This window comes from Ochotona curzoniae, unplaced genomic scaffold (assembly GCF_017591425.1).
Source record: "Ochotona curzoniae isolate NIBS_2020 unplaced genomic scaffold, NIBS_Ocur_1.0 scaffold_2476, whole genome shotgun sequence".
Lineage (NCBI taxonomy): Eukaryota > Metazoa > Chordata > Mammalia > Lagomorpha > Ochotonidae > Ochotona > Ochotona curzoniae.
This window is the reverse complement of record NW_024467095.1, coordinates 1,821,367-1,836,374: the sequence shown is the minus strand read 5'-3', so window position 1 is coordinate 1,836,374 and position 15,008 is coordinate 1,821,367. Positions and strand designations below refer to the sequence as shown.

General features: G+C 49.4%; 1 protein-coding gene across 2 annotated transcripts in view; it reads left to right on the top strand.

Moving 5' to 3' along the window:
* The first annotated feature begins 2,383 nt into the window (after positions 1-2,383).
* Positions 2,384-15,008, top strand: part of SND1 (staphylococcal nuclease and tudor domain containing 1) — a 375,610-nt gene continuing 362,985 nt past the window's right edge. Inside the window, exon 1 of one of the 2 annotated variants that reach the window (XM_041002494.1) lies at positions 2,384-2,678. In XM_041002494.1, coding sequence (XP_040858428.1) covers positions 2,601-2,678 — 78 coding nt within the window. In that variant the 5' untranslated portion in view covers positions 2,384-2,600. Of the gene's footprint in view, positions 2,679-3,319; positions 5,308-15,008 lie in introns of those variants that run through there. The other variant, XM_041002495.1, reaches the window with a different exon arrangement.

The window sequence follows — 15,008 nt, the reverse complement described above, 5'->3', positions numbered from 1 at the left end:
TCATTCAGCCTTTGTTTCTAGGGCCTGTGTGTCTGACTGTGGTGCTCTACATCTAACAGACATCAGCAACAAGTAGGGCATGAGGAACAGGGAGGAAGCACAGGTGACATACCGCTGGCTTGTTCCTGAGACACACATTGGAAAGTATGTTTGGGAAGAAAGTTATTTGAGAGAAACGTTACCTTGAATTCTTGCGGTGATGGCATGGACGATCTCTAGCATATCGTTCGATAAAAGAGATTTTTCTTTCTTTCTTCTTCCTCTTTTTTCCTTCCTCTTAAAAGATTTACTTGAAAGGCACAGTGACAGAGAGCAAGGGAGGGGGACAGTGAGCAATTTTCCATTGCTGCTTTACTTCTTAACCACAGTAGCATGAGTTGGACCAGGCTAAAGCCAGGAGGCATGAATTCAATCCAGAAGTGCCAAGAGGAGAGCAGGCACCAAGTGTTTTGAGCCATTGTGTGCTTCTTTCTTAAGCATGTTAGCAGGGAGATGGAACTGAGACGAGCACGCTGATAGGGGATGCTGGTCTTGCTGGAAGTGTTGTTACCTGATGTGCCATAAAGCTGACCTCTCAAGACACATTCTACTAGAAGCTGCATGTTTAGAAGACATGGCATGCAGTCATGAGCAGAGGACAGATATCTTACAGACTTCTTTGTAAGGCAGATTTGAGAGAAAGAGAGAGGAGAAATTGAGAAGGTCTTCTACCTGCTGTTTTAGTTTCCAAATGGCCACAATGGCGAGAGCTGAGCTGATCTAAAGCTGAGAACCTGGAACCTGGAGCCTGTTCTGAATCTCCAATGTGAGTGCAGGAGCCCAAGGAATTGGGCCATCCTCCAATGCTTTTTCAGGCCATGCTAATGGGGACCTGGACTGGAAAGAGAGCAGCTGTGGCCTCTGCAAATAAAACAAACAAATAAAACACCTTTCAGAGGTTGGTGCAACAGGCTAACCCCACCCCAGCCCCCCAGGCAACATCATCATGCCATGTGGGAGTACAGATTCAAGTCCCAACGTTATGCTTTTAATCTAGCACCCAGCTCATGAGCTGGGGAAAGCAAATAAAGGTGGCCCAAGTATTTAAACCCCTGCCCCCCCACACCTGGGAGCCCCAAAATGAAGCTGCAGGCTTCAGCCCGGCCTCTGGCCATTTGGGTGATGAACTGACCTGTGGAAGATTCTCTCTATCCCACCACACCTCTCACTCTCTAACCCTGCCTTTCGATTAATAAAAATATTTTTTTTAAAACTGCATTTCCCACCAATGAATCTTAACTTTTTTTCTTTCTTCCCATTCCTCTGTTTTCCTACCTTGTTGCAAAGGAAAGACTCCTTTCTAAGGTTTGAACTACACTCTCCATCTATATTCTGGGTCCTTTCTCTTCTTTTCAAAGACTCTAAATAGATCATTTCCTCTCCTATTCTTAAACTCGGTTTATCCTGTGTTCTCATTTTCATTTAAACATTCTTGAATTCCAGTTACACATGGATTAAATCTTTGATAAGACGCACCACCCACACGTAAGGTGCCTAGGTCCACAGAGTAGCAGTTCTCCAGGAACACTGAGACGTTCTTAGGCCCGGGCGGCTCGTGAACGAAAAGAGCTGAGGATGAGGGGCACAGGAAGTTGGAGGCGCTCATCACACTCCTTCGGTGGCTCTCATCTCCCGGCAGAGAGCGCGCCGAGGATCGAGGCTTTGGCCAAGTCCGCAGGAGCGTTTGGCGAGGCGCTGAGGAAACGAGGCTCAGGCCTTGCCTCTCAGAGACATTTCCTCCTTCCATTCACAGACACTTAACAGCGACGCGGCCCGAGCGCGGCCCGAGCGCGGCCCTCGGCTTCCGCAGGAGGTCCCTCAGGGCTCTAACTTTCCCAAGTTTTCCCCACACTCCACTTAGAGGCTGTGTCGGAAGTCAGCTTAGGGCCCGCAGGACGGCAATGTGGCCTCTCCGGCTGTCTCCACAGACAGCCCGGCGGGAGCAGCCGCCCGTCCACCGCCGCCCGTCCACGTGGGCGCCCCTCCCGGGGGCGGGCCCGGGGCGGGGCCACGAGCAACGCGCGGCCGGCCCCGCCCCTGGGTGTGGCCCCGCCCCTGGGGCTCCCATGGCCCCTCGCGCCCCTCGGCCAGATGCTGACGTGTCCTTCCCTTCCCACCACACCTCCCGACACCGCCCCCTCCCCGCTGCCCCGGAAGTCCCGCCCCATCCCCGTCCCCTCACCGCAAATCAGCTTTTTCAGCGCTTCCTGGTACTCGGCCCTCGATTTGGAACTGAGGGGCGGAGCTCCGAGGGCAGGGTCCCTATTGGTTCGAGCTCCGGCGGGCTCTGGGAGCTCATTGGCTGGAGGGCGGTGGCGCTCTGGCACGCTTGCGCGGCGAGTAGAACGTGTGGCGGCGGCGGTGGCGATCGCGTCTCCTCTGGATCCCCGAGTCCTGCTGTGGCCGCTGTGATCGCCCAGCTAGCCGGAGCGGTGCACTGCCGGCAGCAGCTCGACCTCCGCGCCTCGCCTCGCCTCGGCAGCCCCTCGCCAAAGCCGACACCCGCGTTGGTGGCTCCAGCCCGCCGGCCCGTAGCACTCGCAGCCTTGCCTTCTGCACACATGGCCTCCTCCGCGCAGAGCGGCGGCTCCTCCGGGGGACCCGCCGTCCCCACCGTGCAGCGGGGCATCGTCAAGATGGTGAGAGCGGGGCCCGGGAGCTCGAGGCAGGCGTGGACTCCGCTTGCCCTCCCGCCAGATCCTCCTTTCCCTCCGTCCCCTGCCTCACTTCTCACCCACCCCTCGAGTTGTCCTCACTGGACGGCCACCGAGTCCGTGTCTTCCGACACCTAGGCGTGCGGGGTTCCAGGGGTTTACTTAGATCTCCTGGCTGTGGGCAGGACGGAGCCCCCTAACCCTAACCCCCACCCCACTCTTTCTGTCCCTACTGACCCGTGATGAAAGTTTGCAAGTTTTCGAGATTCTGACATCTGTTGTCTGGAACCCGAGAGACTTGGCCAGCCCTGAAGATCTTGTTTTCCCTGACATTCAGTTCCTGACTCCAGACTTTTTTTTTTTCTCTCTCTTGGTCCTCTAGTCGTCCTGGCCCCGCACCTCTAATGTCTGTGCCTGGTTTTCTAGGCCCAAGAGCTGGGTGGTGTCCTTTAGACTCCAAAAATGTGAGGCCGGCAGGAGTGCTGGAGCGCCCTGTGGTTACTCCACCCCTTACCGCCTGCAAGTGGCTTGCCTCAGGGCACATGGCGGTTTGGGTTGGAGCCAGGGCGGGCGCAGGCAGGTTCTGACCCTCAGACCGGGTGCTCCTAACAGCGGATCTGGCCCATTTTGTGACTCTTCACTTTCTGAATGTAACCCAGGAAGTTTATTTAAAAAATGGAGCTCCAGCTCTATGATCCTGTAACATTTTGTCGGTCCCCCGTGTGCCTTGATCCAGCTCCTAGCCTTTTCAGATCCTGGAACCGAGCAGTTTTGGGGGTGCGGTGGGGGGTTTTGTTACCGTGTGTTGTGGTTACAATGGCCATAACGTCTAGATTTCGTTTCATTTTGCAGTTCTGACTCTTCCATATGGAACAGCAAAGACCCTCTGACAGTTTCTCCCAAATTCTCACAGCTTTGTTGTAAAAGGTTTTACTAACCCCTGCGATGTGGACCCATTGTTACCAGGTTTAAACCATTCAGCAGCTTATGTGTGTGAATTTGGTTCAAAATTTCCTTTGCGTCTCTAAGTTAATAATCTGCCACCAGCTGAAGGTATCTAGATTTTGTCTTTTTCTCTTTATTCATACATATCGGAGCATCAGAAACTTACCAGAAACTGAAGGAGATGGAATTTGCAAGGCCCATGTATTCCTCTTTGAAATATTCACCTGAACCATGGATGCATTATCTTGAAGTGGGTCTTTCTTCAGCCTTTTCATTTCCTCTGATTTTTGCCCTAGGGACAAAGCAGGGCTTGGCTATCTTGTGTTGGGATCTTTGAATTTTGCATTGATGTGGCTGGGATTTGTCTTAAAGACCGTCCTTTCTGGTGGAGTGTTCCCACTGAGGCTGCAGTCAGTGAGGTGACTGCCTGCTTGTCAGTTACCCTGGACATATGGCATCTTGGGCTGAGTGCTCTGTTCGTGGTTAGTAAGATTTCAGAATGTGGTAAGATGATGGACTGCATTTTGTAGGTGTTTGATGTATGGTTTAGAAAGCAGAGTCCTTCTATTGGTTCTCATTGCCGAGACCTAAGCCTGCTCTGTCTGTCAGAGTACGCGCTCTCTCTGGTCATGCCATGTTGCTTCTGGCTTCAGGACCTCTGGGTGGGGCCAGTGATGCCTGGCCACAAATTGCAGGAAAGTGGAACTGACTGTAATTTACTTGAAAGAAGATGAGATGTTAGTCCTTGTCTTGTCCCAGAGCTGCCGTCACAGTGACTTCATTTCACACCTTAAGGCCTTTGCGTGCACAGAAGTGTGGTATAAAGGATGCTTGAGTTTGGGTGGTGACATTTGCAGTTCTGTGACCGGTGTGGTCTTTGCTGTGTACACACTGCACTGTGTGCAGAGACCATACTGCAGGTTACAGGCAGGGATCAAGGAGGGAAGCTAGGTGAGCCACAAAGCCAGAGGCAGGGCTGTGCTGGGCTTGGGGCCCTGTCTGGAGATCGCTCTGTGGGAAGCTCTTCTGCAAAGAAACGTGGATTTTCTTGGAGAGTGATGGCTTTCAGTGAGTCCTAGGAACTGCTTTGTAAGAACGCTACAAAGAAAGATGAAGCTTTGTGTTACAGGCAAATAAGGAGCGTGTGTCAGAAGTGAGGGACACTGCTCTCCTGCCTGGCAGGGGCTGAGGTGGGGCCCTGACCAGTCGGGGGTGTGCTGCCCCCGCTGAGCCAGCTGCTTGGCCTGGGTGCCCATTGGCTGTAGTCGGGAGGAACGAACCTTCCTCTTTTCTGGCTAAAGTGTCGCAGGGCTGTGCTAATTCAGGTTTCTGTGGTATCTGCTGTGCCTGCCTAATGAACGCCTGGGTTTGTTTCTTTTGTAAGGCTGGAGAAAGAACTTGTCAAATAAATTGTAGAAATGACCCACTAGTTTGTTTGTTTCTCATGTTGATGCTTGTGGTGGTGTCTGCCGTTGTGAGTGAGGACGAAGGGGCAGGGTTGCTTCTGGAATGTGTGAGAAGAGGAAGTGGGCAGTAAGCTGACACACGAGCATTTCGGAGCCGTTCTGTTACTGACACAGTCAGCGAGGCTGGTGGAAAAACTGAAGATGGATTTTTGTTTTGAGCTTTAGGAGAGCAGCAAGCGTGTGGGTAGAGGAAATGTAACTTGGTAAGTAAATGTCTTTGTCAGTGCAGATCTTACTTTCTTAAAACCCAGACGGATTCTAACTCCAGGTTTCTTTGAATAATTCAGCTGCTACGGAATATTATCAGCAAATGTTGTTTGTTAGAAATCTTAGTACTGAAGTATAAGATTCAGTCGTCCTGAATGGCAGCTACTCAGAGCACGACTTTCTCTGGCTTTCCTGACCTGCTTCCTTCGTTTTGGGAACTGAGCCCTCTTCTGTGTTTTTCATTCTCCTTTTCCCTCCTCACTGAGTCTGTTTGCCTGTCTTAGAGTGGATCTGCTGAAATCCTCAGAAGTAGCCGTGCAAGTCCATGGGCTAGCCAGCTGCTGACGGGCAGGCTGCAGGGAGCAGAGTAACCCAGCCCGGGTGGCTGCCGTGTCACCACAGCCTCGACCCCAGCCCTTGATTGCCTCCCAAGGTGAAGGGGATTGCTCTACCAGGCTTGACTTTTGTACTAAGAGCCATGATTCCCCCTGGCTAAGTGGCTAAGGTCACCCAAAAGAGGAGAGGGCCATAGTTTTTGCTTCCTGCTGAGTATCTTAGTGGAACTTTCTTTGGTGCACAGCCTATACTTGTGATTTCGCTCACTACAGCCGAATGTTTTGTAATCTCAGAGGTGTGTGTCTTCCCAGGATTGAGTGGGGCAGAGCAGTCAGTTCACCTGCTCCCTTGTATGTGTACTCAGCTAATGTAGGATTTTCTTTAAAAAAAAAAAAAAGAAAGCACCTTGGCTCGGGCAGTGGCATGGAAGACTGAGCCCTGCCTTTGGTGCTGGCGTACCACACAGACATCGGTGCAAATCCTAGCTGCTCTGCTTCCCATCCAGATCCCTGTTCATGGGCTGAGAGGGTGGGGGGCCTCTGCACCCAAGTTGGAGAACCAGAAGAAGCTCCTGGCTCCTGGTGTCAGATTGGCTCAGCTCTGGCTGTTGAGGCCCCCTGGGGCGTGAACTATCAGATGGAAGATCTCTCTGTAACTGTACCTTTCCAATAAAAATAAGTATTGTTTTTTTAAAGACACCTTTCCTAAAGTACTAAATGCCCTTATTCTACTACTCAAAAGGATAATAATGCAATTGAATGATAATGTTTAAAGGGTTGCTTGCAAAGAAGTAAGTAAAGTAGGAGGGTGAAAGTTTCTCATGATAGTTTTAAATAAATGCTCATGTCCTATCAGGTCGGCATGGTAGCTTACAGTCAGGATTGCAACTAAAGGAAAAGTAAGTTTTTATTCAAATCGATCTCATTTGTGAACCAGAAGCCCAAGTAGCTCTAGTTATGGCAACAGTAAGTACTGCTGCGAAAGAGCATCAGCAGTCCTCTGTCCATCCTTTCCTGCACAAATAAAAAAAATTATTGATCATCATGCGCTGTCTGGTCATTGAAGTGGAAATAAAAAGAAGTAGATTTGACCTCTGCCCTTGTGATTCATGGGCTGGACAGACGATAAAGGAGTGAGATGAACAGAGCGTGCTGTCCAGCAGGGGACAGTGCTTGCAGGAGAGGTGGTGGGCATCCAGGAGGCAGCCACAGGGAAAGTGTGCGCCCAGCAGGGATCAGCAAGTGCAAAGTCCATGGGGTTTGCTGGGTGATTATTCCTAAGTGCTGTTGCAGTAGCTCTTCAATTTCTTAAAGTTCAGTGTCCCACATAAATGCTGTAAATCAAGGGACTGGATGGTACATGTGTTCCAGGTGACAGAAGGAAGAGAGGCAGTGTAGTAGTTATTGTTCTAGAACCCTTGAGGTCAGTATCTGACATAAAGCCCACTTGCTAGTTTTTAAGAATGGGAGACTAATTAAAAAAAACCTTGCTTTTGCTTGGATGCTTGTTTCTTATGGAAACTATGACTAAGAGTTTGTAACTTCTTTTCAGCTGGTCCCGCGTATTTCCAAAGTCACTCTTTTCCCAGGAATGGGAGGGATGTGGGTGAAATAGGTGAGTCAATGTCAAAAGCAGGCTCAGGAAGAGTTGAACAGAATCTTGAGTGTGGCTGTGTTGATACTTCTCTTAAGATTGTGCTGCTGCATGGAATCTGCTGGAGTTCTGGCCTGGGGCAGTGCCGTCCAGCTTAGCGAGCTCCAGTGGCCAGTGTTCATAGAGGCAGATAGCACACACAAGGCTCAGGCTGATGGCAGGGAGGCACTGGCTCCTGCACTGGGTGGGTTGTGGGTGTGGGAGGGGACTGCCGAGGCTGGTAGGCACCAGGGATGAGTGGGCAATGAGTTGGTAAAGGATATGTCCCAATTTACTTGGAGTGTGAGATTTGGGAAATGTGTTTCTTTTTGTGGGTTCAAACGAGAAAGGTGGCTAGGTGTTTGAATCCAGGTAAGGAGCTCCGTGGACCTGTTGAGTGCTCTCTGTTCATCTTGCTTCCTGGGGCAGGGCCGCACACACAGTGTCTGCTCCCACTTCCTCTCCCAGGAGACTGACAAATGCTTTTTATGTTTATGGCAGAAACTGATGCAGAAGCACAGGTTGTGAATATTTGATGCAGATGGAGTGTTGAGGGATTTCATTTACTCTCAGTGAGACGCAATAAGATAAATTAATGTTATGTATTTTCTCACTTGGCTCTAATGTTTCAGAAAAAAAATGAACAGTAGTTTCAGTTGGCATTTTTTAAACTGTAAGAAATTAAGCAACTTAAACAGGAACAGTGCAATTAATGAAAATGCTGGTGTTGCTTTGACATGCCATTTTTGAAATGCTTGATCAGTGCTGTGGGCCTAGCCTGGCACCTTTTATCCATTTATTTGCTTGTAGTGCCATCATGTCTCTTTGCCTTAATGAAGATTGAGGTGAGATGCTTTAAGGTGTCTCTGAGGGGAGTGAACTGCCTGGGATGTGCTTGTAATAACCAACCTCATTTACCACACTAAGCAACTAGAGAGATTTGAGGAAGCTTTGCTTAAAATTAATCAAAATATTTGCATTGTCCCTTGGATGCATTGTGACAGAAGGAGAGATTATTGGCCTTCGAGTTGGGTTTAAGTTCTGGCCTGGGTGCTGCCGTACTCGGTCTGGGGCGGTTAGGGACATATTCTGGCTCAGACTCAACACTGGAGTGAGGTGGCTGGGTGAAGTGTCTCCAAGCATCTTCTGGTCCCCTAAGGCTGTGATTATGTAAGAAACCCTATATTTTTTTTAGGTTTGTTGAAGCACAGCAGAGAAATCTCTTATTCCTTATGGCAGGCTTGAGTTCCTATCCTACAGGAAGCTTGTTTTCTGTTCTTATTCCTTGTTTGCTGCTTTTTGGAGGAGATGGCTTAGTTACAAGAGACTACACATACAGAGTTTGAGTAAGTCTCATATGAAGGTGGATAGAATAAAGAGAGGCTCTGGGATTTTCTGGAGTGGAGTCAGGATCAATTAGTGGGGTCGCATGATGGCTCGAGCGCAGCATAGCCTGGCACCATGGGTTGAGCCACCCTGGCTCACCGGTCCTTCGGAACACTGCAGTGTTTTCCTAGAGCAGCAGGACTTGAGAAGGGTGGGAGTGAGGGAGGGAAGTCAGCTTCTAGGTCATGGAGAGAGCCAGCATTTGCCCCACTCCTGGTGGAGGCGCTGTGGTGGGAGTGGGGTCCCTGCTGGGTTCTGAACCCTGCTCTGCCCCACTCTGGTAGAGGTGCTGTGGTGGGAGGGGGGGCCTGCTGGGTTTTGACCCTGTTCTTGGGAGGCGTCTGGATTCTTGTTTCTGCTTTTGCATCCTCTATACTTTAATTTTCTGTGCAAGTGTAAGAATCATCTTGATTTATTCTTGTTATTTGCTCACACGATTTCCTTCCTTTACGCTTATTTCTTAGTCATGAATTCTCCCTGAGGGGTAGGGTTTGAGTGAGAAGGGAGCCCAGTGATTTTTCTAAAACAGATTACTGCGTCGGTACCATTTAAGTGGAGACCTTGTGAGGTACTGAATTAGAATCTCTGCCAATGGTCTGGGAATCTGTATTTTTAGCAAGCCCTTGGTAGGCAGTTCTGAAGGAGTAAGTTTGGTTTTGATATTGTTGATCTTGGGGCTTTGAGACCCGGTGAGCTGGTTTAGCTTCTCTACTGTATGTGGTTAAAGGACACATGGTGAATGACGTGTGTGATGGGGAGCAGGTGCACCCACATTTGATGACCGGAGGAGTGGCCTCTCATTTGGATTACTCCCAGGGCATTTTAAAAAGATTTATTTATCTTTCATTGGAAAAGTTAGATTTACAGAGACAAGGAGCTATAGAGAGAAAGATCTGTCCACTGGTTATTCCTCGGGTGGCTGCAACGGCTGGAGCTGAACTGATTTGAAGCCAGGAGCCAGGAACTTTTTCCAGATATCCCAAGTGAGTGCAGGGTCCCAAGGCCTTAGACTATCCTCTACTCCTGTCCCGGGCCACATGCAGGGAGCTAGATCGGAAGTGGAGCAGCTGGGATACAAATTAGCGCCCAAATGGAATCCTGGTGCATACAAGGTGAAGATTTGGCCACTGAGCCAATTCTTGGTCCCTCAGGGCACTCTTTTTTTTAAGGATTTGTTTATGATATGAAAGGCAGTATAACAGAAAATATGATTTCTCATCTGCTGGTTCACTCTGCAGGGACTGGGCCGCGCAAGGCCAGGAGCCAGCTGATGTTGAGATCTGCCTTGCAGGTGGCTGGAATCCAAGTACTTAAGCCATCACCTGTTGCTGTTTGTTGCCTCCTCTTAGCTAGATCAGAACAGGAGTAGCTGGGCCTCAGATCAGTGCTCTGATGATGATGTGCAGGCGTACGGAGCAGGGTGGTGGTCCCAGATCCCAAGGCATTTTGTGTTGCTTTTAATGCCTACGTCTTCTGGGGCTGGTCCTCAGCGTACAGTGACAATGATGCTGAGAACTCTACCCCAGGGTCACAACTGACAGCTGAGGAATTGGTATTCTGTGTGCCTGACTTAGGGCATGTACTCATTTTTGTTTGTTTGCTTGTTTTTTTTTTTTTTTAAGATTTATTTATTTTATTGGAAAGGCAGATGTACAGAGAGGAGAGACAGAGAGGAAGATCTTCCGTCCGTTGATTCACTCCCTAAGTGAGCGCAATGGCCGATGCTATGCCGATCCGAAGCCAGGAGCCAGGAACTTCCTTCTGGGTCTCCCACGTGGGTGCAGGGTCCCAAGGCTTTGGGCCGTCCTCGACTGTTTTCCCAGGCCACAAGCAGGGAGCTGGATGGGAAGTGGAGCTGCCGGGATTAGAACCGGCGCCCATATGGGATCCTGACGTGTTCAAGGTAAGGACCTTAACCATGATGCTGTCGTGCCGGGCCTGCATGTACTCATTTTTAACACTCACCTGCCACTTTCCTTCTTTTTGCATTGATTTCCAAGTTCTATAATTTGGCACTAGCAACTTGGCACATTGCTGGTTCGACACCTTTTTTTTTCTTAAAGACCCATATAATTCAAAGACACAAAATTGGCGAGGGAGAGGGAGATGGAGAAGAAGAATCATGAGCTCCCTTTCATCTGTTGATTCACTCCCCAACGGCCAGAAGAGCCAGGCCTGAGCCAGTTCACCTGAGTCAGGAGCCAGGAGTTCCGCCCGGTCTCCCCCGGGACGCCAGGGCCCAAGTATGTGGACCGTCTTCTGATGACATCCGCATCTCCTGTGGCAGCCTCTCCCAGCACCTCGCGTGGGTCTCTTGGCTTAACTGTGTGTTCTGTTAGTTTTTATGAATTCCCACAGCAGTGGACAGCTGAAAAGGATTGAATCAGTGGTCTCAGTTTTTACTTTTTACTTCCACTAGTTTGTTTAAAATAGAAATGCAATTTTCTTGCAAGGATTTTAGTCTTGTGATGTCTTTATGATTGGGATCATATTTGTAATTTTCTTGATGACGTTCTGTCATGCTGCCCAGTTTTCCAATTAATCCTGGAATTCCTTCAAAATGCTGGGGTGGATGCTGTCCAGAATTAGTTTTTAAGTTAATAATCGGTATTTAAATTATGGTCTTGTCCTTACAGCTTCCAACAACATATAAGTATTTTAAAGTTAATTACAATTTTTTTTAAGATTATTTTTTATTGGAAAGACAGATTTACTGAGAGAATGGGAGAGAAATATCTTCTATCCACTGATTCACTCCCCAAGTGGCTGCAACAGCCAGAGCTGAGCCGATCCGAAGCCAGGAGCTTCTTCCAGATCTCCCACGCGGGTGCAGAGTCCCAAGGCTTTGGGCCGTCCTTGCCTGCTTTCCCAGGCCACAAGCAGGGAGCTGGGTGGGAAGTGGAGTAGCTGGGATACAAACTGGAGACCATATAGGATCCTGGCACGTGTGCAGGGTGAGGACTTTAGCCACTAGGCTATCACATTGGGCCCAAAACACAAAATGCTTTTCTGTATGCTGTCCTACCCTGCCCTCCCCACTCTACCCTCCATTCTTCATTCCTTACTAACCTCTAAGCAAAACTTAGCAGTGTTTGGGTCCATACTTTTCTTTCCTTAAAAAGATTTAGGTCGTGCTGTTTGTGAGGGAAGGGGAACCCCTAAATTATGTTGGAATCAAGAGCCTTGGCTGGGCTCGGAGAATCCCCAGCTACATTTAGTGCAGCTTCTTGTCAGTCCGTGTAAAGATACAGCTGAAAGACACAGAGGCAGCTGTGAACAGCAGCGCGTGTTGGAAGGCCGGGGAACCTCATGATGAGCAGCCCCTGTGGGTCCTGGCTTTTGCAGGTGAGGGAGTGGGCTGGGGCTGCAGGAGACCGGTGGTTTGCTAGGAGTCATGACAGCTGCTGCTGATGGGAAGTGAGGTCAGCGGCTCCGGCGGGGTGAGTGCTGAGCCATTAGCCTGCTGGTCGGCCTTGGATGTCCAATCCTTAGCTGCGTGTCCTACGAATTACCTGCCTGGCCTACAGTAATACACCGCTGAGAATTTTAAATGTTTATTATATATTTATTTGTATTTATTTTTGTTATTTGAAAGGCAGATTTAAAGAGAGAGGTCTTCCATCCATTGGTTCACTTTTACAGTGACTGCAGTGGCAGGAGTTGAGCTGGTGCAAAGCTGGGAGCCAGGCTCCTGGCTTCTGCCTGGCCCACCTCTACTCCTTGTGGCTGTTTGGGAATTAAACCAGCAGATGGGAGATTCCCCCCCTCTCTCTGTCATTCTGCCTTTCTAATAAATAAATATTTTTCTAAAAATTTCATTATCAAGAGTGGAGAAGTTCATGGTAAAAGTGACTTGGTGGGGACCTGTGGCCAGGGAATGCCGGCAAGGGGGCTGTGCATGCCACATGAGTACCAGCTCGAGTCGCTGCTGCATGGTGTCTCATGGGAGGCAGGAGATGATGGTCCCGGGACAGTGGACCCTGTCATCCGTGTGGGAGGCTCAGAAGTAGTTCTGAGCTCGTGACTTTGAGCTTGGCCTTGACCGTTGTGGGGATTTGGGGAATGAACCAGCAGATGGCAGATTCCTTGCTTTCTCTGGTGCTTTACCTTTCGAGTATGTGCAAATAAAACACACTGCATTTCAACATGGGGCAGGAGACTTCTTTCAAGGACGGGCAACAGGGTCTCTATGTGATGAAGAGCTTTAGAGACGGGATGCAGGTGGAGGCTGGGCGTGGGGCCAGGGTTGTCGGTGGGACGAGGAGCCCCTGAATGAACTGCCTTGACGGGGTGATTACTGAGGCAGTGTGGGGCTTGGCAGGTGAGGCGGAAGAGACCAGCAGAGCTCTGGTGCATGCTGGCTTCTGCCCGGACAGAGGGGAGCCCTGAGGACTCAGAAAGGAGCCCGGCTGCAGTTGTGGGGTTGGAGCCTTTCTCAGCAGTGTTCCTTGACACGGTCACAATTCCCTTTGAATAACACCATAACGAAAGCAAAACACTGTGTGTGTGACCTCTGTTGTTTTGGAGAGGGCTCTGACCTGTAGTTGTTTTTCTCTCGCTTTTAAAATGATTTATTTATTCTTAATTAAAAGGCAGATTTTCACAGAGAGAGGAGAGGCATAAACAGATCTTTCATCTGCTGGTTTACTCCACAAATCGCTGCCATGGCCTTAGCTGAGCCGATCTGAAGCTAAGAGCCAGGAGCTTCTGAGACTCCCATTTGGGTACTGGGGCCTTTGGCCACCCTCTGCTGCTTTCCCAGACCATTATCAGGGAGCAGGATTAGAAGTGGAGCAGCCAGGACACAAATCAATGCCCAAAAAACTGTGTGTGTGTGTGTGTGTGTGTATACATCTAATCCATCAACCTCTCTTTTATGCCAGTTCACGCATTGGGAAACAGACATCCTGTCTTGAGGCAGAACTGAACTGATTTTCTGGCTGGAGTTTAAATCATCAGCTTACTAATGATTGACTATAACCTTGGGCAAGTGAGTTTGCTGTTGAAAGTGCCAGCTTTGCCTGGGAAGTGGCCATAATAATAGGACTTGCTTGGTGGGTCTGTTGCAAATGAGATGAGAGTCTGCGTGTAGTGTGCCTAGAGCTGTGCCTGACATGGCAGATGTTTCGTAGGTATTAGCTGGTGTCAGTACACCTGTGGATTTTAGAGCACTCAAGTCAGCTGGGGATAGAAACAAATACATAGTAAGTTTTTGTTTCATTAATTCAATTTGAATGACTGACTCCACTTTTGAGTTTCTGTTAATTTCTACCTTTTTTAAATAAAAAAAATCTCATACTTATTGGAAAGGGAGATTTGCAGAGAGAAGGAGAGACAGAAAGATCCTCTGTCTGCTGATTTACTCCCCAAGTGCCACAATGGCTGGAGCTGATCTGATCAGAAGCCAGGAGTTCCCTCCAGGACTTCCATGTGGGTGCAGGGTCCCACGGCCTTAGACCATCCTCTACTCCTGTCCCAGGCCACAAGCGGGGAGCTGGATGGGAGGTGTAGTAGCTGGGATACAAATACGATCCCACGTGGGATCCCGAACGTGCAAGGTGTTCCTGGTCGCTCCCAAAACTTCTCTCAAAACTGGGCAACTCCCAAAACTTCTTTGTTTCCTCGGGAAGACGGTTGAGTCAGACAGAATGTATTCTTTGTAAGAACCCAGAGCTTGTCTTTAGCACCAGGGTGAGGACAAGTTCACAGACATCTCAGGCTGCCCCTGCTGGTTGGGGTTCACGCCTTGTCCCCGAGTGTCAGTGACCCCCACATGCCCTCACCAGGGAGTCCTCATCTAAGGGATCGAGGGTGGGCCTAGTGGATTTGGGAGAACACAAAGCTTCGTAAGAAAGGGCTTGAGGCCACGCAGCTACCAGAGTAGTGTAAGTGAAGGTGGGTGGTCTGTGTCTCTAGGATGGCCGAGAAGAGGGATGTTCTGGGGCTAGAAGAGCCTTTTGTGGATGTACGTCACTGCAGGGAGGGCTCTCAGCTCTGTTTGTTTTTGGATAACGCATTGGGCTCATGAGGTTTGACTTGCTGGTAAACAGAGGGAGGTAGCTATGTTTTAAAGTGGAGAGGGAGAACTTGGTGAATTTGTTCTGGACATAATAACTTCAAGTTGTGTTGAGTTCTCCTTGGGGTTAGACTTGACAAGGTGCTAGGAGAAGGGTGGGACAGAAAACCACAACTTCGTGTCCTGTCTTCTAGACCTTTAAGAGTGGATGGGTTGGTGAAATCGTGATATTTTTAGATGGGTTGGTTGTGAAAACCTTTTCGGGGAGCTGGTGAAAGTGACGGATGTCTTGACAGGGAGCAGAATAAAGCGGGTAAGATAGAGGGC